Raw genomic sequence first — 21,896 nt, 5'->3', positions numbered from 1 at the left:
TTGTCTTTTTTCCATATTAGGGTGACAAGGGAGACCCAGGGGCAGAAGGAGATAAAGGAGACAAGGGGCTTGAAGGATTGAAAGGAACAGAAGGACCACCAGGAGTACCAGGAATCACAGGAGTTCAAGTAAGTACCATTTCTATTTTCACAGAAATCATGAATATGGAGCAGCTGAAAATAAGTTGGAGACAATCACAGATGAAGGATGTCAAAGTGCCCATGAAAAAGCTTTAAATCCCCAATAATCTTATGATAATTGCCCACCAAGATTATTCACAGACTTGATCATCTTTGATGCATTTGCAAGTTACTGGTAATTTTGCCAGGTTCCACTCTCTTCTTCTTTCGTGGGATGTGGTTGTCAAATTTGTTTCCCATCCTGAATTTCCCTTGAACTGAGTGGTTTGCCACACCATTTCAGAGAGCAGTTAAGAGTCAACACATAGATTTGGAGTCCTGTGTAGGCCAGACCAGTTAAGGACAGCAGATACCTTCCTCAAAGAACATTAGTGAACCAGATGGGTTTTTACAAGTGACATAGTTTCACAGTCACCACTACTGAGGGTCACTTTTTATTCCAGATTTGATTAATTGACCTTCACCAGCTGCTATGGTGGGATTTGAACACATGTCCCTAGATTATGAGTCTGGGCCTCTGGATTGCTCGTCCAGTGACATTACCACTACACTACCATCTACCCCACAGTACTTAGGAGATAGGACTACAATGCAGCAATCCAATTTTTCAACATGCACTGACTGCTGGCGAGGCTCTACACTGGAGTCGAGACTCACCCACAGCATTAATAAGGAGGGAAAAAATTAGAGTATGAGAGAAAGCAAGTTAGTAATGCAAAAACGGATAGTAAGAGTTTCTATAGATATTTAAATAAGCAAAGAGTTAACAAAGTGAGTGCTGGTCCTATAGAAAGAGCATCTGGGGAATTGAGAAAGGAAAGTAGGGAAATGGCGAGTGATTTAAACAGATATTTTGCTTTGTTCTTCACTATGGAGGACACGAGTAACATTCCGCACTAGCTGTAAATCAGGAAGGGAGGGAGGGAGAAACCCGGGAAAATTACAATCACCAGGGAAGCGGTACTGAGAAAATTGTAGGGGCTGCAGGCTGACAAATCCCCAGGCCCGGATGGACATCATCCTAGGGCCTTAAAAGAAGTGGCTAGTGAGATAGTTGATGCATTGGTTTTAATTTTCCAAAATTCCCTATATTCAGAGAAGGTTCCATTAGATTGGAAAATAGCGAATGTAACTCCTTTATTCAAAAAGGGAAGGTGACAGAAAGCAAGAAATTACAGGCCAGGTAGTCTAGCATTTGTCATAAGGAAAATGTTAGAAGCTATTATTAAACATGTTATAACAGGGCACTTGGAAAAATTCAGGGTAATCAGGCAGAGTCAACATGGTTTTGTGAAGGAGAAATCATGTTTAACCAATTTATTGGAGTTCTTTAAATAAGTAGTATTTGCTGTGGATAAAGGGGAACTGGTGGATGTACTGTACTTAGATTTCCAAAAGACATTTGATAAGCTGCCACATCAAAGGTTATTGCAAAAAATAGGAGGTGACATATTGACATGGATAGAAGATTGGCTAGCTAACAGAAAACTGAGGGTAGGCATTAATAGGTCTTTTTTCTGATTGGCAAGATATAGCAAGTGGTGTGCCACAGGGATCAGTTCTGGGGCCTCAACTTTTTTTGCAATACATAAATGACTCGGATGAAGGGACCAAAGGTATGGTTGCTAAATTTGCTGATGACACAAAGGTAGCTGGGATGTGAGATGTGAAAAGGATTCAAGGAGGCTACAGAGATATATAGATAGGTTAAGTGAATGGGCAAAGACCTGGCAAATGGAGTACAATATGGGAAAGTGTGAAATTGTCCATGTTGGCAGGAAAAATAAAAAAGGAAGCATATTTTCGAAATGGTGAGAGATTGCAGAGCTCTGTGGTGCAGAGGGATCTGGGTGTCTTAGTGCATGAATCGCAAAAGGCTAGTATGCAGGCACAGCAAGTAATTAGGAAAGCAAACAGAATGTTATTGTTTATTGTGAGGGGAATGAATTAGAAAAGTAGGGAGGTTATGCTTCAGTTATACAGGGCATTGGAGTACAGTGTACAGTATTTGTCTCCTTATTTAAAGAAGGATGTAGATGCATTGGCAGCAGCTCAGAGAAGGTTTACTAAACTAATACCTGGATTGAAACAAAAACAAAAATAGCTGGAAAAACTCAGCAGGTCTGACAGCATCTGCAGAGAGGAACACAGTTAACATTTCAAGTCTGTATGACTCTTCATCAGAACTAAGGAAATATAGAAATTAGGTGAAATATAAGCTGGTCGACGGGGGTGGGACAGGTAGAGCTGGATAGAGGGCCAGTGTTAGGTGGAGGTAAAGAAGAGATTGCCAAAGATGTCATAGACAAAAGGACAAAGAGGTGTTGACGGTGGTGATATTATCTAAGGAATGTGCTAATGGTGCCATTAAGGGTAGAAAGCAGGAAGAGCAAGTGACAGATAGCCCTAGTGGGGGTGGGGTGGGGGGAAGGGATTGAAATAGACTAAAAGGTAGAGATAAAACAATGGATGGAAATACATTTAAAAATAATGGAAATAGGTGGGAAAAGAAAATTTTGTTTTTAAATTATAAATTATGGGAAAAGCGGGGATCTGATAGGGGATGGGGATGGAGGAGAGAGTTCAGGATCTGAAGTTGTTGAACTTAATGTTAAGTCCGGAAGGCTGTAAAATGCCTAGTCAGAAGATGAGGTGCTGTTCCTCCAGTGTGCGTTGAGCTTCACTGGAACATTGCAGCAGGCTAAGGACAGACATGTGGGCATGAGAGCAGGGTGGAGTGTTGAAATGGCAAGCGACAGGGAGGTCTGGGTCATGCTTGCAGACAGACCGAAGGTGTTCCGCAAAGCGGTCACCCAGTCTGTGTTTGGTCTCTCCAGTGTAGAGGAGACTGCATTGGGAGCAGCGAGTGCAGTAGACTAAATTGAGGGAAGTGCAAGTGAGGTGCTGCTTCACTTGAAAGGAGTGTTTGGGCCCTGGGATGGTGAGGAGGGGGGAAGTAAAGGGGCAGTTGTTACATCTTCTGTGGTTGCATGGGAAGGTGGCGTGGGAGAGGGTTGAAGTGTAGGGGGTGATGGAGGAGTGGACCAGGGTGTCCCAGAGGGAACAATCCCTGCGGAATGCCGCCGGGGCGGGGTGAAGGGAAGATGTGTTTGGTGGTGGCATCATGCCGGAGCTGGCAGAAATGGCGGAGGATGATCCTTTGAATGCGGAGGCTTGTGGGGTGATAAGTGAGGACAAGGTGGACCCTTGCGCTGTCAGACCTGCTGAGTTTTTCCAGCAATTTTTGTTTTTGTTTCAGATTTCCAGCTTCTGCAATATTTTGCTTTTATCTTAGCTAATACCTGGTTTATGAAGTTGTCTTATGAGGAAGGATCGGACAGACTAGGCTTGTATCCGCTGGAGTTTAGAAAAGTAAGAGGTGACTTAATTGAAACATATAAGATCCTGAAGGGTCTGGACAAGGTGGATGTTGTCAGGATGGCCAGAATCTTCCAGCCCTTTGCAGCACATTCCCCACAGCAGGGCTGGTGAGCTATTGAAATCTCCGTTCACATCGGTGGGACTGGAGGATCACGCTGGCATGAGGGGCTGGAAAATTCTGGCCAATGTTTCCTCTTGAGGGAGAATCTAGTAAATCTAGAACTAGGGGTCACTGTTTAAAAATAAGGGGTCGCCCATTTAGGACAGGGATGAGGAGAAACCTTTTCTCTCAAAGGGTGGTGAGTCTCTGGAACTCTCTTTCTCAAAAGGTAGTAAAAACAGAGCCTTTAAACATTTTTAAGGCAGGGCTAGATAGATTCTTGATTAACAAGGGGGTGAAAGGTTATCAGGGGTCAGCAGAAATGTGAGGTTGATCAGCCATGATCTTATTGAATGGCAGAGCAGACTCGAGGGGCCGAGTGGCCTACTCCTCCTACTTTTGATATCTTTGTATGTTGAATAAGTGGACATTACAATGTGTTATTTAATCTCTACTCCTGTTACAATCAGGGGACTGAAGAGTTAACTCTGTGGCCAGGATTTTCCAGTCCAGCCTGCAGCGTGGATCATCACAATTGGGGCTGGAAGATCCCGCCCTATATCGCTGCATTATTTCACCTGTTACATCAGGTGCGATGCAGTGAAGGTTTGATTGATTCAGCAATTTCTGCCGGCAAAACCTAGGAAACGTGCATTTCACATTTTTGAGTCATTTGAGATGTGGTGGGAAGCAGTGGGATGTTGTTCTGTCACCATTCCCCTTCCCCCCCGCTTACAACTCACCCATTTTGTTCCAGCGTTGAATATCTTCCCAGCGTGGGAGATGGAAATAGTTTTTTTTGAAGGAGTTATTTTGTCTGTTACGGTTTGGGAGACAGGTCATGTCAAGGAACCTGCCCGGCATCATTTTTGAGATAAATTGACAGCATTTTACCTCTTAAAATGAACATTAGCACAGAGCAACCATGTTGCAAACTAGTAAGTATTACTCAGGTAGAAATCTTGCGTCGTTCTGCTTGTTTAAAACCACCACATAGCTCTGTTTTAGAAAATTACAGTCGGTCATCTTAGCTGTTAAAAGAATTCTTAAAAATATGTTCTTTTCTGTGTGTCAAAGTGCAGTGGTGTTTGATTTTGCTGTTTTTTTCCGCTGAATAATACTCCTGGTAGTTTCATTTACAGCAGTAGGCCATGCTAAGGTCTTTGTATACTGTTTCCTATCATCTCAGTTAATATTCTCAGAGGGGATGAATGTGGGAGCAGTGGCTTGCTGCCATCCTTATCTGCGGTTTCAAACTGTTTTCGAAACTGTTCAGGAACACTGTAAACCCTTTGTTGAAAAGAATGGCTTATTCAAAAGAAAATATTGTGTATCTTTTAGAGGCTATTTTTAAATGCTGCATACGAGTACAAACAAGAGATGCTTTTTTCCCAATAGGTCGCGGTTCTGTCCAATGTTTGTAGATTTAGGAAGTTGTTGAGTAGCGACTTCAAGAACCAGGTGCCCAACATCTGGAGGCTGTTTGAACCTGACATTTAATGACATTGTACAGTCAGGATTGTGAGGGAGCAGGCGTCAGGCAGGCAGGGGGAATTGGGTCAAGGCTGTATGTTCTGGATCTGAAACCAATTCCAAACGTTTCAAAATTACAGAACCAGCCACCGAGTAGACAAACTAATGTTTACAAACGCAGGTTAAATGCTCAATTATGGGTCGGTTGCGCTAAACCCCTTACAAAACTTGGTTATCTTTTCATTGTAAATTACGTGGACGCCAGCCAGACATGTTCCCACTTAAATCAGCCGCACCTTGTTTACAAGGTTCATTCCTTCTTCGTGTTCCCGAAGCAGAAGGGTTTTTGTTTTTTTTTTCTTTTGCCTGTCTGTGTGAATTGGCACCTGTATGGATGTGCCCAGGGACAGCGTTCTAATATTACAATGAAAAAAAAGCCAGCAGCAAAAACCTAAACATTGCACGCCACGTGACTTTTTAATAAAAATCTAAATCTGAATCTCCATGTTTCAATTCTGTGAAAAAAAGTTAATTCTTTTACTGCTAGTTTCATTTTACAAATCCTCATGATATCATTTTCTGTGTTTGGTGCTGGATTTTCCTTCTTCACCAACACAGGTGCGTAGGATCACCACTCACTGATAAGAGTGAGGACCACTAAAATGAGAAGTATTACTGGAGAGGGGCTGGGCACTAAGACCATACTATTAGTGAGAGTTTTGGATTTTCTCAGTATGCATTTTGGATGTGTTCTCAGAATGTTTAATGGGTGATTTCTATTGTGGTTACACAAGGGACTAGAATGCCAAAGGGTCTACCCATCACTGCATTTAAATCCACAACCTACAATGGTAGGCATGCAAAATGCCTTTTCTGATAACATTAGATCAATGAATTTGAACAAAGCTGACAGCTGTCATAGTCAGGCGTGACTGCAGTTTGGGAGTCTTGCAGCTGCTTTGGCTTTAAACAAATGAAGTGACACAAGTGCTTGCAGCTTCCATGCAGATTTGGTTGATTAAATATGGCAAAGGGTTAAATGGGCTACTGCTGCAAAGACTCATTTGAATTCCCTGTTTCAATTCATTTCCACTGTTGAGTTTGTTCAGTCTTGATGAACCCGTTAGATTAACTGTTTCCATTAAGTTTCAGAAGGGACCCAAGCCAATAAAATCTGGAATGAGTTTGTACTTAGTGCAAGTTCATGTTGGCCTGAGTTTGCATAAATCACTCCAGATTTTGGCATTCACTCTCCCCTGTAGATGGTGAAGAGCAGGAAATCTCCTTGTGACTCTTCCAAGTCTCTTTAATAATCAGAGCCTCATACTGCAACATAAGCACCCGCTCAGTCTTAACGTCTGGAGGCTTTGCAGGACACTATTGCAGCATTCCAGAGCATAGCTACATGCCTGTTGTTATATTCACAAGTGGTACATACTACTCTAGACTTGAATGTGTTAACAGCAATCCATCCAATCTGAATGAGGCATGCTAGTGATGCCATCACAAACCAATCCTACAAAACTAGTTTTGAGTTTTGTCTCTGATTTTTGCTCATGGGAAGTAGAGCTCTTTGAGCACACTGTCAGGCTCTCTGGCCACACTTAAACATTAAGACCACTAGTGAAAGCCCAGGGCTTATAAAATGGCAACCATATGACTTTCAGCTACTTCCAGCAAGAGCCACACAGCATGCCGAGATTGTAACAGCACCAGTGAGGCCGTGGTGTACATGTGTCGGAGGCTCAGAGAGTAGATAGACCATGACATCACTCCATGTCTAGTGATGGTTTGGTGCGCAGCTTATGATTTGGACCTCGTAGAACCTGTTAACACCCTCTCTTAGATACTTCCGTCCGAACATGTGTTCAACTGCATGAGGGACCTCCCATGAGTGCTATTTAAAGGGATCACCATGGGACTTCCAAGTGAGGTGCTGCAGAGTGAGTGGAATGACTATATTGTGTTGTTGGAGTGTGGAAAATTGGGAAGATTCTGAAGATAGTGCTGCTAGACTTTAACAAGGAGGAGTTTGGATCCTGTCAATAGAAAGCCTGCTTTCAGTAATGGGGGCTAGAGTTACAGTCACTCTTGGGCTGCAACATGAATTGAGGATGGAGCGTGGGCAGCAGAGGGGGGAGGCCATGCACAGTGAGAGGAGGAGGAGGTTCCCAATAGAAGGCCATACCCCCCAAGGGTCTTTAGAGAGCACTTGTTCTACCTCCAATTCAGCAAGGAGCAGTGTCCAAGATATTTGCATTTCACCAAGGAGGTGGTCCCTGAACTGTGGCCTCTCTTACAAATGGACCTACAGCCACCCAGCTGGATGAGGACAGAGCTGCCAATGGCTGGGAAAGTTCCTCTGGTCCTCAATTTCTTCACACCAGCAGATGCTTCCAGGTGGGAGCAGTGCTATTACCAACATGTAACAGTTTGTTGTGAATCACTGCATCAGGGGGGTTACGGAGGCACTGTACATAAGGAGACGGGACTTCGTACTCTTCTCTCCTACCAGAGAGAAGCAGAAGGTGCAAGCACATATTTTTGTTAAGCTAGCAGGATTTCCAATGGTGCAGGCAGCAATGGACTGTGCGCATGTGTCTCTGCGGCTGCCTCATAGTTACAGGGAGATGCACCGGAACCCATAACTACAGGGGGTGCCACATTCTAAGCTTGCAGTTGGTGTGCAGCTGTTACAGAAAACATCATGTTGGTGAATTCCTGCTATCGGGCATCAGCCACAATGCTTTTATCTTGCGACTGTCAGCTGTACCCACCATCTCTGAGCCACCACAAAGGACCAAAAGTTGGTTATTGGGTGTCAAGGGTTGCCCACCCTACATCTGGCACATGACTCCCCTCGCCACCTAGCCGTGCATGGATAGCGCACCTATGATAAGAACCGCTGCCACCAGGAATGTTGTGGAGATAGCCTCCAACATCCTGAAACCACAGTTACGCTGCCTGGACCAATTGGGAAGAGCCCTCCAGTACTCACTGGACCATGTCCCCATATTTATGGTAGTCCGCTACGCCCTCCACAACAACATCTGGTGATCCTGAACACCTCAGTCAAATCTCCTGTGCCCTCTTAGGCCTGCAGTCTAACTTACAAGGTTCAATTTTTATGGACCCCACCAGCGTATTTAAAGGCGGGGGCACATGAAATAATGTGAGTGGCTTGACCACCATCTTCCTGCCCATCCCCGACCCTGTCCGCCATATTTAAGGGGGGCAGATAAAGCATCAGGCAGCCCGCCTGCCCTTAGGCCTATCGAGGCCCTTAAGTGGACAATAACTGCCGCTTTTTTTTTAATTCATTCATGGGATGTGGGCATTGCTGGCCAGGCCAGCATTTATTGCCCATCCCTAGTTGCCCTTGTGCAGAGGGCATTTAAGAGTCAATCACATTGCTGTGGGTCTGGAGTCACATGTAGGGCCAGACCAGGTAAGGACAGCAGATTTCCTTTCCTAAAGGACATTAGTGAACCAACGGGTTTTTACAACAATCGACAATGGTTTCATGGTCATAATTAATTCTAAACTCTTCTAATTCCAAATTTTTGCTGAATTCAAATGCCGCCATCTGCTGTGACGGGATTCAAACCCGGGTCTCCAGAGCATTACCCTGGGTCTCTGAATTACTCGTCTAGCGCCAATACCACTACGCCATCGCCTCGCCTCATTCTGCCTCCGCCACAGATTCTCGGCCTGCAGGGAAGGCGGAAGAAAGGTAAGCAGCCGGAAGCTTTGAGTGCACGAGCTACTGTTGGGCAGGAAAGGGAGCTACCTCCTCTGGGAGTCCCCTGTGCCCATCAGGAGCAACCCCCACCCCCCCCCCCCCGCCCCACCCTTTATGCTTTGCCCTCCCCACCTCTCTGACACGATCCCCTCACCCTCCTTGCTGCAACCACCCAGCCATGCTCACCCAAAGCCCCTGGACTTCCCTTAAGACCAGTGTCCATCTTCACTTCTTCGTGGACACTGGTTGTAGTCCAGCAGTGGCCACTACTGTCTTCTGGCATTGCTGGGACGACAGAGCTGCAGGACATTGGGTGCGGAAATCCTGCTCTCAACTGATAAAAGTGTAATATCATTATGGGACAGCCGGATTGCTGGTCGGCAAGGTGCTGACTGACTTTTAGGCCAGGCCGGGTGGGGGTGGGGGGGGAGGGCGGGGCGGGGGGTGGGGGGGTGGTGGTGGGTGGGGTGCGCGGGGTGCTGGTGGTCTGGGGGCTAGTGGTGGTGGGTAGCAGTGTGGGTAATGCGTCACCTGTAAAGTCCACCCCTTCGTTTAAACTACATTTAGAGGCATTTTAGCCAATTAGGATACATATAAAGGTATTTGCATATGTACCTCTTCTGGAATAGTGAGCAAATCCTGCACCATCAAAGGAACTTGAATATCAGAATAGAAAATAAAGTGCAATAGAAAATACTAAAGTGGGAGAAACACAAATCTACCACAAATGAAGTGAATTAAGCTTTAGTGTAAGAGGAGAGCTTAAATCAAATCATTTTCTAGAAGGGTAGAATTGTAAAGTAGAGAAATGATATTAAACTTGTGCAGAACCTTGGATTGACCACATTTGGATACTGTGCACAATTCTGGTCTTCATATTATTAAAAAAGGATGTAGAGGTGCTGGAGAAGGTGCGAAAAAGATTTACTAGAATGATATCAGCAGTGAGAGCTTATACCTGTCAAGGAAAGTTGAAAAGGCATGAAGCTTTTTCTCTTTAGTAAAAAGCGGAATGAGGAATGGTCTGATAGGGGTCTTTAAGATCATGAACGGATTTTTATTGCCCATCCCTAATTGCCCTTGTGAAGGTGGTGATGAGCTGCCTTCTTGAACCACTTTAGTCCATGGATTGATAGGATAAATGTAGAGAAGATGGTTTCATTTTGAGATGAGACCAGAATATAAATATAAGACAGTCACTAAGAAATCCAGCAGTAACTTCTTTAGCCAGAGAGTGGAACTTGAACCACAGGCAGAATTGAGATGAGTAGCTTGGTTGCATTGAAGGGGAACCCAGACAAGTACATGAGGGAGAAAGGACTAGAAGGGTATGTTGATGACAGGGTCAGATGATGAAGGGTGGGAGGGGGCTCATGTAGAAAATAAGCACTGGCATGGACCATTAGATTGACGGACCTGTTTCTGTGCTGTCAAAGATTAGCATGCATTACACACATTTTTTGCTAGCTATAATTTTTTGTTTTATTCTTTCATGGGATGTGGGCATTACTGGCAAAGCCAGTATTTGTTGCCCATCCCTAATTGCCCTTGAACTGAGTGACTTCTAGGTCATTGCAGAGGGAAGTTAAGAGTCAACCACATTGCTGTGGGTCTGGAGTTACATGTAGGCCAGACCAGGTAAGGATGACAGATTACCTCCCCTAAAGGACATTAGTGAACCAGATGGCTTTTTACAACAATCATTGATTGTTGGGTTACTGAGGCTAGCTATATATTTCAGATTTATTAATTAATTTCTAATTTAAATTCCACCAGCTGCTATGGTGGAATTTGAACCCATGTCCCCAGAGTATCAGTCCGGGCCTCTGCATTATTAGTCCAATGACATTACCATCACACCACTGTCTCCCATGTTTCCTAGTACCAGACTTGGATTATCTCTTTGTACGGTTATATTAAGTATTGTGTTTCACTTTTGCTTTAAAGTGTCAGCTGCCCCTCAGTCAGTAGCTCTCTCGCCTCTTGAGTCCAAAGGTTGTGGGTTCAAGTCACACTCCAGGGGCTTGAGCAGAAATATCTAGGCTGATGCTCCAGTGTTGCACTGAGGGAATGCTGCATAGTCAGAGGTACTTTTTTTTCAGAGGAGCCTTCTTAGACTCAGAACAAAGAGAGCGGCTCACAAACTGCTGGGCCTTAAAGTCGATCGAAAGACCTTTCAAGCAACATGACCAACATTGATTCCTTTAATCAACACTGCAAATTGCTACCACCAACAACAATTTTTATTTATATAGCACCTTTAAATAATGAAACACCCCAAGGCACTTCATATAAAACAAAATATGACACGGAGCCACACAAGGAGATATTAGGACAGATGACCAGAAGCTTGGTCAAAGAGGTAGGTTTTAAGAGATGTCTTAAAGGAGGAAAGTGAGGTAGAGAGGTGGAGAGATAGTGGGAGGGTATTCCAGAGCTTGGGGCTTAGGCAAGTGGAGGCATGGCCAACAATGTGGATCAAATAAAATTGGGGATGCACAAGAGTCCAGAATTAGAGGAGTGCAGATATCTCAGAGGGTTGTGGGGCTGGAGGAGATCACGGAGATAGGGAGTGCAAGGACATGGAAGGATTTGAAAACAAGCATGAGACTTTTAAAATCAAGACTTGCTTGACTGGGAGCCAGTGTAGGTCAGGGAGCTTCGGGATGATAGGGGAAAGGGGACTTGCTACGAGATGAGACACGAGCAGCAGAATTTTGGATGACCTCAAGTTTGCAGAGGGTAGGATGTGGGAGACCAGCCCAGAGGGCTTTGAAATAATCGAGCCTAGAGGTAACAAAAACACTCCAAAAGCAAAGTAATCAAGGATTAGGGAGATAGGGCGGGAAAGTGGAATTGAGGTAAATCAGCCATCATCTTATTGAATGGCAAAGCAGGCTTGTGGGGCCTTTTGACCGACTCCTGCTCCTATTATTTATATGTATGACAAGGTGAAATGTAGTATAAAGGCTTAACAGATGGGATATGCTGATGTATGACATAGATGTTGAAGCATCACTGACATCAGTCAGTCATGGGTTAGACTTTCTCGAGAGAGAGAGAGAGATATTGGAACACCATGCTCAGGAGCAACATGCCTACTCTGTACCTTTTTGGATGTAGTAGTAATAAACAAGTGTTAAGCAAGTGCCAGAGTATGACTACAGTCTGTCTAGTAATCAAGTACCACACCTATAGTCCACAGAAAGAAAGGACCATTTCAGAACTTGGTGACTGCCATAGAGACATTGATGTAAAAATTACATTGCTCTTATCAAAGGAGCCACACAGTGAAGAAAAGCTTGATAGCAGCTCATACTTACTACTCAGTGGAAGGAGAAGGTAAACTGGAGAGAGGTAACAACGGCCATACCTGGTGAGCAGTTCCTGCCACTATCCCACCTGTTTGGCTGTCTCGAGGGCCCACAGAGAGGCCAGCAGAGGGAGTTATGGAAACGCCATTTCCTTCGGTGCCGAGTAACATCGGGCTTTCACACTGCAGAGCAGAAGCATCAAGTCAGTTCCTTTCTTTGTGCTGTAGGTCCAGTAGCAGCCGATGTCCTCCTGAGGCAGGAAGTGGAAGAGCCCACCACGGACTTTGAGAACATCCTCAAAGCCTTTGACACCTATTTTAGCCCAAAGCAAAACTTAGAGCCAGCACCTTTTGATTTGCAACAGAATTGACTGAATTATTTCTCACCAACTATGTGACCTAGCTAGTTCTTACATGTACGGGGCACTGAAGGACAAGCTAATCATGATCGCACAGCTATGAGTGTCCAGGATGGAAAACTCTCCGACTTCCTGCAGACCAAAGACAATCTTACTTTGGATCAAGCGGTCCAGTATGCAAGGCAGGTCGAGCTCAGAGGATTTAGCGGAGTTATACTATGGCGCGACTCTGAGGCTTGACATGACTCTGTTGACTGGGTAGGCCCACGGGCAGTGGCCCCACCCAAAAGAAAGCCCGCCGAACCGGGCGAAAGGGTGGAAAACTCCACACCGCCAGCCATTTTGAGATGCTTGCGTTGTGGCATAAAGAGCCAACATAGATGCCTGGACTGCACAGCACAGGGTGGGGGCGTGGGGGGGGGGAGCGGGGTGGTGTGTGTGGAATGTTTCCAGTGCAGCAAAACTGGACATTTCAAACGTTACTGCAAATCTAACAACTTTAATCAAAGTAGAAGACAAGAAAATATTAATGAAACACACTCCATCAAAGAGATTGGAAATCAAGATAAAGATGAAATTACAGAGTTCCCAGGGAAAAGGAATAATCTTAGCCCGAACTATTGGTCAGTTGCAGTGCAAGTTAAAGACTTCGATACCACCTTTAACATTGATACAGGAGCTGGTGTTAACATACTGGCAGATGATATTGACTGGCTTCATCCAATACCTCTTCATCCATTTGTCATCAAATTACAAAGGCCAGGCAGCGAATCCTTATTGAGTGGCGATGTTGGCATGCTTCCAGGAATCCTAGAAAAACCAGATGATGCCCAGCATTTGACCAACACAATGTCGTTCATCGAACAACCTTCGACCTTTTATTTAGAACTGGTGGAACTTCAGCCTATAGCAGCTGAGGAAGTTTATTCAATCAGCGGTAAGTTCCTTTCTTTCACAGGGACACCATCCATCCCGGGCGGAGATCGGAGTTATGAACCTCTCAGTTCTTCGTGAAGTTAGGGCAGAGGTGGCAGATACAGAAACACAGGGGCAGGCGGTGATCATCCACATGAAGACCTGCTGAACCTGAATTGCTCATTGCAGCAGAAAACAATGAGGAAGAAGAGATAAATCAGCCGTGATCTTATTGAATGGCAAAGCAGGCTTAAGAGGCCTTGTGACCTACTAATGCTCCTGTCTTTTATTTAACTTTGTTTTTTGTTATTCCTTCACGGGACATGGGCCTCACTGGCTAGGCCAGCATTTCTATTGCCCATCCCTAATTGCCCTTAAGTATCACAAGATGAAGTACATTCTTTTCATTTGTTCACGGGTTGTGGGTATCGCTGGTAAGGAAGTTCCAGGATTTTGACCCAGTGACAGTGAAGGAACGGTGATATAGTTCCAAGTCAAGATGATGTGTGACTTGGAATGAAACTTGCAGGTGGCGGTGTTTCCATGCTGCCCCATTGCCTTTGTAGGTAATAGAAGTTGCAGATTTGGAAGGTGCTGTCAAAGATGTATTTTGATTCTTAATATGTTATTTTTGTTAATTCAATCACCTGGAGCAGTCAAAATTAACTATTTTACTGCAGATCCAATTAATGCTGCACTTCAAAGTTGCGAATTATTTCAAAGACACCAGCTTACACTTGGATAAAGGCTAGAAGCTAAGAGGACAGTCCAAGACCCTAAAGTAAGGGAAGGAAACTTGCACAGAAGAGTGAAGTGTGTGTATTTGAATATCGGGTTGGAGGAGGAAGAATGTGCAGGGTTACAGGGAGAAGGCAAGGCAATGGCACTAGGTCTATTGCTCATTTGGAGAGCCGACACAGACACAATGGGCTGAATGGTCTCCTTCTGTGCTGTAACAATTCTGTGATTCTGAGGACACAGAGGTAGGGACTGGTCCTGTTCTGAAACTACTGCCCACCAACAAAGGAACTGGAAGAACTTGGTAAGCCTGAGGCCCGATTGACAAACCCTCATAGCCTTCAAAAGAAATGCATTGACGTGACTGACTTTATAGGGGAACATCATAAATAAAAATAACATTTCTGGTAACCCGATGTCTTGTGGTTAAAGCCTTGGACTTCTCAAAGGACCCAAGGCCAAATTCCAGCCTCAATTGACATTGGAATCAATTGCTCCCAATGGCAAATTTATTGAAGTTCAGCTGGCCACCAGATGGGGAGAATCTTAGTGTTAGGGGAAAATGTACCCCCTCCGCTCACTACATGTGCCTTCTGTCAAGTTGTACTGGTGCAGATTGCAGAGACTAGGTAGCCCAGACAACCTTTGTTGTAGGACAATAACACCCAGATGCAAGAAAGTAAAGGAAAACCAGCATATCAAGACATTAAATAAACAAATGTTGTTTGATAAAAGTTTATTGAAGTGCAGCAGGATTATTATCAGTTATGCACCCATTTGGCAAATTACCAGATAATAGCCTTTCATCAGATTATCTCCGTTTACTGATAGCTTCCTAAGTAATCAGTAAAATAGAAGTGATGTCATCTTTTCCTAAACCACTTGTTTAGTTCATTTAACATTTATTCAAACCTTATGTATGATCGCAGAACCAGGGGATATTTTTGAAGCAAGAAAGCATTTTTTTTCCAAGTAGTATCCCACAAGTATTACACGAAAACCTTTTAAAATCTTGATCATAATACGGCTGTGGCTTGGCGATGAACTGATCACATTTACTAGACCCGGAATTCTGTTGAGACGAACACAACTTTTAAGTACAGACCTGCAAGAAACATTTTATGACGGCTTTTTAAATTGGGCCTCGATATAGTAATAAAGCCCAGTGACTGTGACGTTCTACTTCCTACGTTGAGAGATGTTTAATGCTTTTTATTGTTTGAAACAATAACTTTATTTGGACTGATCTGGATTATTTATTCTTTCTTTATTTATGGCAGTCTGCCGATTAACTGGACACAAAGGAAAATCATAGTGCAAACCCAATATACTGTTACGATCCAGTTAGGGATCATTAACATTTAAAAACGATTATGAATACCTTGTTTTGACCAACAGAAGTATTTCACATTTTTTCACAAAACAAAGTTTGTAGTATATAAAAGAATTAAACAGAGCAAATATGATTAAGTTAACACAATAGCTTATAATTACATGTTGTGTATTCGGGTTACTTTTTGCTTCGCCCAAGAATTCTCTTATAAGACACATCAATTTATAGTTAGTTACTTCTGTAGGGGCCACCCATGTGTATGCCAAGTCCTCTGGGGAATTCTCCTCAGCTCCAGCTATTTGCCATCTTTCATTCACCATCTCCTGCCTGTGGGGGGCCTCAGTCACTTGCTCTGGTTACTTTTCAATACTCCCAAGCTAAATTCAGCTGAATACTTTCGTTTGCAGTAAGCCATGATGATTCGCCCAATGGATTCAAACTAGAAAACCTTCCAGCTTCTGTTCATTCCCTCATGGGGCAGTGATGGTGTAGTGGTATTGTCACTGGACTAGTAATCTCAGGGTGATGCTCTGGGTTCAAATCCTGTCATAGCATATGGTGGAAATTGAATTTAATAAAAATCTGGAATTTAAAAGTCTGATGACCACGAAACCATTGTCTCTTCTTTGTAACAAACCATCTGTTTCACAAATGCCCTTTAGGGAAGGAAATCTGCCATCCAGACCTGGTTGACTCTTATATAAACTGCGGATGCTGGAAATCCAAAACAAAAATAAAAATACCTGGAAAAACTCAGCAGGTCTGACAGCATCTGCGGAGAGGAACACAGTTAATGTTTCGAGTCTGTATGACTCTTCAACAGAACTAAGGAAAAATAGAAGAGAGGTGAAATATAAGCTGGTTTAAGGGGGTTGGGACAAATAGAGCTGGATAGAGGGCCAGTGATAGGTGGAGATAGCCAAAAGATGTCATAGACAAAAGGACAAAGAGGTGTTGACGGTGGTGATATTATCTAAGGAATGTGCTAATTAAGGGTAGAAAGCAGGACAAGCAAGGTACAGATAGCCCTAGTGGAGATGGGGTGGGGTGAAGGAATCAAAAAAGGCTAAAAGGTAGAGATGAAACAATGGATGGAAATACATTTAAAAATAATGGAAATAGGTGGGAAATGAAAAATCTATATAAATTATTGGAAAAAACAAAAGGAAGGGGGAAGAAACGGAAAGGGGATGGGGATGGAGGAGGGAGGTCAAGATCTAAAGTTGTTGAATTCAATATTCAGTCCGGAAGGCTGTAAAGTGCCTAGTCGGAAGATGAGGTGCTGTTCCTCCAGTTTGCGTTGAGCTTCACTGGAACAATGCAGCAGGCCAAGGACGGACATGTGGGCATGAGAGCACGGTGGAGTGCTGAAATGGCAAGTGACAAGGAGGTCTGGGTAATTCTTGCGGACAGACCGAAGTTGTTCTGCAAAGCAGTCACCCAGTCTGCGTTTGGTCTCTCCAATGTAGAGTATTGGGAGTAACGAATGCAGTAGACTAAATTGAGGGAAGTGCAAGCGAAATGCTGCTTCACTTGAATGGAGTGTTTGGGCCCTTGGACGGTGAGGAGAAGGGAAGTGAAGGGGCAGGTGTTGCACCTTCAGCGGTTGCATGGGAAGGTGCCGTGGGAGGGGGTTGAGGTGTAGGGGGTGATGGAGGAGTGGACCAGGGTGTCCCGGAGGGAACGATCCCTGCGGAATGCTACCGGGGAGGGTGAAGGGAAGATGTGTTTGGTGGTGGCATCATGCTGGAGTTGACGGAGGATGATCCTTTGAATGTGGAGGCTGGTGGGTTGATAAGTAAGGACAAGGGGGACCCTATCATGTTTCTGGGAGGGAGAGGAAGGTGTGAAAGCAGATGCGCAAGAGATGGGCCGGACATGGTTGAGGGCCCTGTCAATAACCATGGGTGGAAAACCTCGGTTAAGGTAGAAGGAAGACCTGTCAGAGGAACAGTTTTTGAAAGTGGCATCATCAGAACAGATGCGACGGAGGTGAAGGAACTGAGAGAATGGGATGGAGTCCTTACAGGAAGCGGGGTGTGAGGAACTGTGGGAGTCTGTAGGCTTGTAATGGATATTGTTGGACAGTCTATCACCAGAAATTGAGACAGAGAGGTCAAGGAAGGGAAGGGAAGTGTCAGAGATGGACCATGTGAAAATGATGGAGGGGTGAAAATTGAAAGCAAAATTAATAAATTTTTCCAGGTCCAGACGAGAGCATGAAGCAGCACCGAAGTAATCATCGATGTACTGGAGAAAGAGTTGTGGGAGGGGGCCGGGGTAGGACTGGAACAAGGAATGTTCCATGTATCCCATAAAGAGACAGGCATAGCTGGGGCCCACGTGGGTACCTTTTACCTGGAGGAAGTGAGAAATTGTTCAGTGTGAGAACAAGTTCAGCCAGACAAAGGAGAGTAGTGGTGGATGGCGATTGTTCGGGCCCCACCCCCCAACCTTAAACCAGCTTATATTTCACCCCTCTCCTTGGATTAACCTAGTTCTGTTGAAGGATCATGAGGACTCGAAACGTCAACTCTTTTCTTCTCCGCTGATGCTGTCAGACCTGCTGAGTTTTTCCAGGTAATTCTGTTTTTGTTTTGTTCGGGCCTCTGAGGAAGAAGCAGAGAACCATCAGACCATCCCAGTGGGGGATGAAGGTGTAGAGGATTGGACGTCCATGGTGAAGAGGAGGCGGTTAGGGCCAGAGAACTGGAAATTGTTGATATGATGTAGGGTGTCAGAGGAATCACGGATGTAGGTGGGAAGGGACTGGACAAGGTGGGAGAGAATGGAGTCAAGATAGCAAGAAATTAATTCCATGGGGCAGGAACAGGCTGACACGATCGGTCTGCCGGGACAGTCCTGTTTGTGGATTTTGGGTAGGAGGTAGAAGCGGACCGTCTGAGGTTGGGCGGCTATCAGGTTGGAAGCTGTAGATCCCCAGAGGAGATGAGGTCAGTGACAGTCCTGGAAACAATGGCTTGATGTTCAGTGGTGGGGTCATGGTCCAGGGGGAGGTAGGAGGAAGTGTCTGCGAGTTGGCGCTCAGCCTCTGCAAGGTAGAGGTCAGTGCGCCAGACAACAACAGCACCACCCTTGTCAGCGGGTTTGATGACAATGTCAGGGTTGGACCTGAGAGAACAGAGTGCAGCAAGTTCAGAGAGAGACAGGTTAGAGTGGGTGATAGGAGCAGAGAAATTGTGACTAATGTCATGCCGACAGTTCTCAATGAAAAGATCAAGAGAAGGTAAGAATTCAGAGGGAGGGGTCCAGGTGGAGGGAGAATATTGGAGGTGGGTAAAAGGATCCATTGAATGGGGATAGGACTCCTGCTCAAAGAAGTGAGCACGGAGACGAAGGCGGAGGAAGAAGAGTTCAGCATCGTGCTGAGCCCAAAATTCATTGAGATGAGGGTGTAAGAGTATGAAACTAAGTCCTTTGCTGAGCACTGAACGTTCAGTGTTGGAGAGGGGAAGGTCAGGGGGTATAGTGAATACACGGCTGGGGCTGGGATTGGAAGATGGGGTGGGGACGGAGGGACAGGCAGGGGTGGAGGGTCCTTGATGGGTGTTGGTGTCGATGAGTTGTTGGAGCTTGCGTTCTTTTGCACCTGAAAGAAAGAAACAAAGTTGTTGAGGCGTTGGATGAGACGAAGAATAAAATGAAACTGGGGGCACATGCAGCTTAGAAAAAGGGCACGGCAGTGCTGCTGGAGGGAGAGGTTGAGTGTGTTCATATGGCGGCACATGGCACTGAGTGTGGATCTCAGAATACGATGAGAACAGCAGTCCGAGGAGTGTTGTATGTCCCAAAGGTACCTGTAATCCTGGGTGGGTTCGAAACATGAGGGATGGAACTTCAGTTGAAATCCACATGGGGTAAGTCAGAGACGGAGACAGTCACTGAGGAAGGAAATATGGCTGTGAAAGCAGGTTTTATTAAACACCTTGTCAAACACCAGGAGAGAAATGGAAAGCAATGAAGGTGTACAAGGCAAAAGAGAGATACGGAAATTCCGCTTTGCAGAACACCTTCAGTCTGTCCACAAGCATTACCCAGACCTCCCTGTCGCTTGCCATTTCAACACGCAACCCTGCTCTCATGCCCACATGTCCATCCTTGGCCTGCTACATTGTTCCAGTGAAGCTCAAAGCAAACTGGAGGAACAGCACCTCATCTTCCGACTAGGCACTTTACAGCCTTCCGGACTGAATATTGAGTTCAACAATTTTAGATCATGAACTCTCTCCTCCATCCCCACCCCCTTTCCGATCTCCCCTTTTTTTTTTCCAATAATTTATATAGATTTTTCATTTCCCACCTATTTCCATCATTTTTAAATGTATTTCCATCCATTGTTTTATCTCTACCTTTTAGCCTTTTTTGATTCCTTCACCCCACTCCACCCCCACTAGGGCTATCTGTACCTTGCTTGTCCTGCTTTCTACCCTTAATTAGCACATTCCTTTAGATAATATCACTACCTTCAACACCTCTTTGTCCTTTTGTCTATGACATCTTTTGGCTATCTCCACCTATGACCGACCCTCTATCCAGCTAGTTGACTCTTAAATGCCCTCTGAAATAGCCTAGCAAGCCACTCAGTTGTATCAAACCACTGCAAAGTCATGAAACTGGGCAGACAACCTGGCATCAACTTAAGCATGGGAAACAACAGTAATTATTAATTGGGAGAGCTGTCTCACAGATGAGTCAAGCAACAGCAGGGCATAGCCATCCTCATGGAATCATACTTACAGATAATGTCCCAGACACCACCATCGCATTCCCTGGGTAGAGGTAGCGATACAGCCGGGAGGGAGTTGCCCTGGGAGTCTTCAACATTGACTGTGGACCCCATGAAGTCTCATGCCATCAGGCCAAACATGGGCAAGGAAACCTCCTGCTGATTACCACATACCACCCTCCCTCAGCTGATGAATCAGTGCTCCTCCATGTTGAACACCACTTGGAGGAAGCACTGAGGGTGGGAAGGGCACAGAATGTACTCTGGATGGGGGACTTCAATGTCCATGACCAAGAAGGGCTCGGGAGCACCACTGCTGACTGAGCTGGCCGAGTCCTAAAGGACATAGCTGCCAGACTGGGTCTGTGGCAAGTGGTGAAGGAACCAACGAGAGGGAAAAACATACTTGACCTCATCCTCACCGACCTGCCTGCTATAAATGCATCTGTCCACGACAGCATCAGTGAGCACTGCACAGACATTGTGGAGACCTGGTGAAGCTATAACACAGGACTACTTGTGTGCCAAACAGCATAAGCAGCAAGTGATAGACAGAGCTAAGCGATCCCACAACCAACGGATCAGATCTAATCTCTGCAGTCCTGCCACATCCAGTTATGAATGGTGGTGGGCAATTAAACAACTCACTGGCGGAGGAGACTCCACAAATATCCCCATCCTCAATGATGGAGGAGCCCGGCACATCAGTGCAAAAGATTTGCTACAATCTTCGGTCAGAAGTGCCGAGTGGATGATCCATCTCAGCCTCCTCTGGAGGTCCCCAGCGTTACTTCTGTCAGTCTTCAGCCAACTCGATTCACTCCACATGATATCAAGAAATGGCTGAAGGCACTCAATACTGCAAAAGCTATGGGCTCTGACTATATTCTGGAAATAATACTGAAGACTTGTGCTCCAGAACTTGCCGAGCCCCTAGCCAAGCTGTTCCAGTACAGCTACAACACTGGCATCTACTCATGTATATAGACATTTGCCCAGATATATCCTGTACACAAAAAGCAGGACAAATACAAGCTGGCCAATTACTGCCCCATCAATCTACTCTCGATCATCAGTAAAGTAATGGAAGGGGTCATCAACAGTGCTATCAGGCAGCACTTGCTTAGCAATAACCTGTGCACTGATGCCCAGTTTGGGTTCTGCCAGGGCCACTCAGCTCCTGACAAGATTACAGCCTTGGTTCAAACATGGACAAAAGAGCTGAACTCACAAGGTGAGTTGAGAGTGACTGCCCTTGACATCAAGACAGCATTTGACCAAGTGTGGCATCAAGGAGCCCTAGCAAAACTAGATTCAATGGGAATCAGGGGGAAAACTCTCCGCTGGTTAGAGTCATACATGGCACAAAGGAAGATGGTTGTGGTTGTTGGAGGTGAGGCCCAACCATCTTCAGCTGCTTCATCAGTGACCTTCCTTCCACCCATAAGGTCAGAAGTGGGGATGTTCATTGATGATTGCACAATGTTCAGCACCATTCGCAACTCCTCAGATAATGGAGCAGTCCACGTCTAAATGCAGCAAGACTTGGACAATATCCAGGCTTGGGCTGACAAATGGCAAGTAACATTCGTGCCGCACAAGTGTCAGACAACGACCATCTCCAACAAGTGAGAACCCAACCATTGCCCTTGATG

At 45.2% G+C, this 21,896-nt stretch overlaps 1 protein-coding gene across 2 annotated transcripts in view; it reads left to right on the top strand.

Annotated features, from left to right (window-relative positions):
* Positions 1–21,896, top strand: part of col27a1b (collagen, type XXVII, alpha 1b) — a 598,999-nt gene that overhangs the window by 470,294 nt on the left and 106,809 nt on the right. For both annotated transcript variants that reach the window (XM_041193458.1, XM_041193459.1), the window contains exon 37: positions 21–128. In XM_041193458.1, the coding sequence (XP_041049392.1) occupies positions 21–128 (108 nt within the window). The remainder of the gene's footprint in view (positions 1–20; positions 129–21,896) is intronic.

The sequence above is a fragment of the Carcharodon carcharias genome, chromosome 8 (genome assembly GCF_017639515.1).
Source record: "Carcharodon carcharias isolate sCarCar2 chromosome 8, sCarCar2.pri, whole genome shotgun sequence".
In the NCBI taxonomy this organism is placed as follows: domain Eukaryota; kingdom Metazoa; phylum Chordata; class Chondrichthyes; order Lamniformes; family Lamnidae; genus Carcharodon; species Carcharodon carcharias.
The sequence above is the reverse complement of the archived record's forward strand: the minus strand, read 5'-3'. Positions and strand labels throughout refer to the sequence as shown.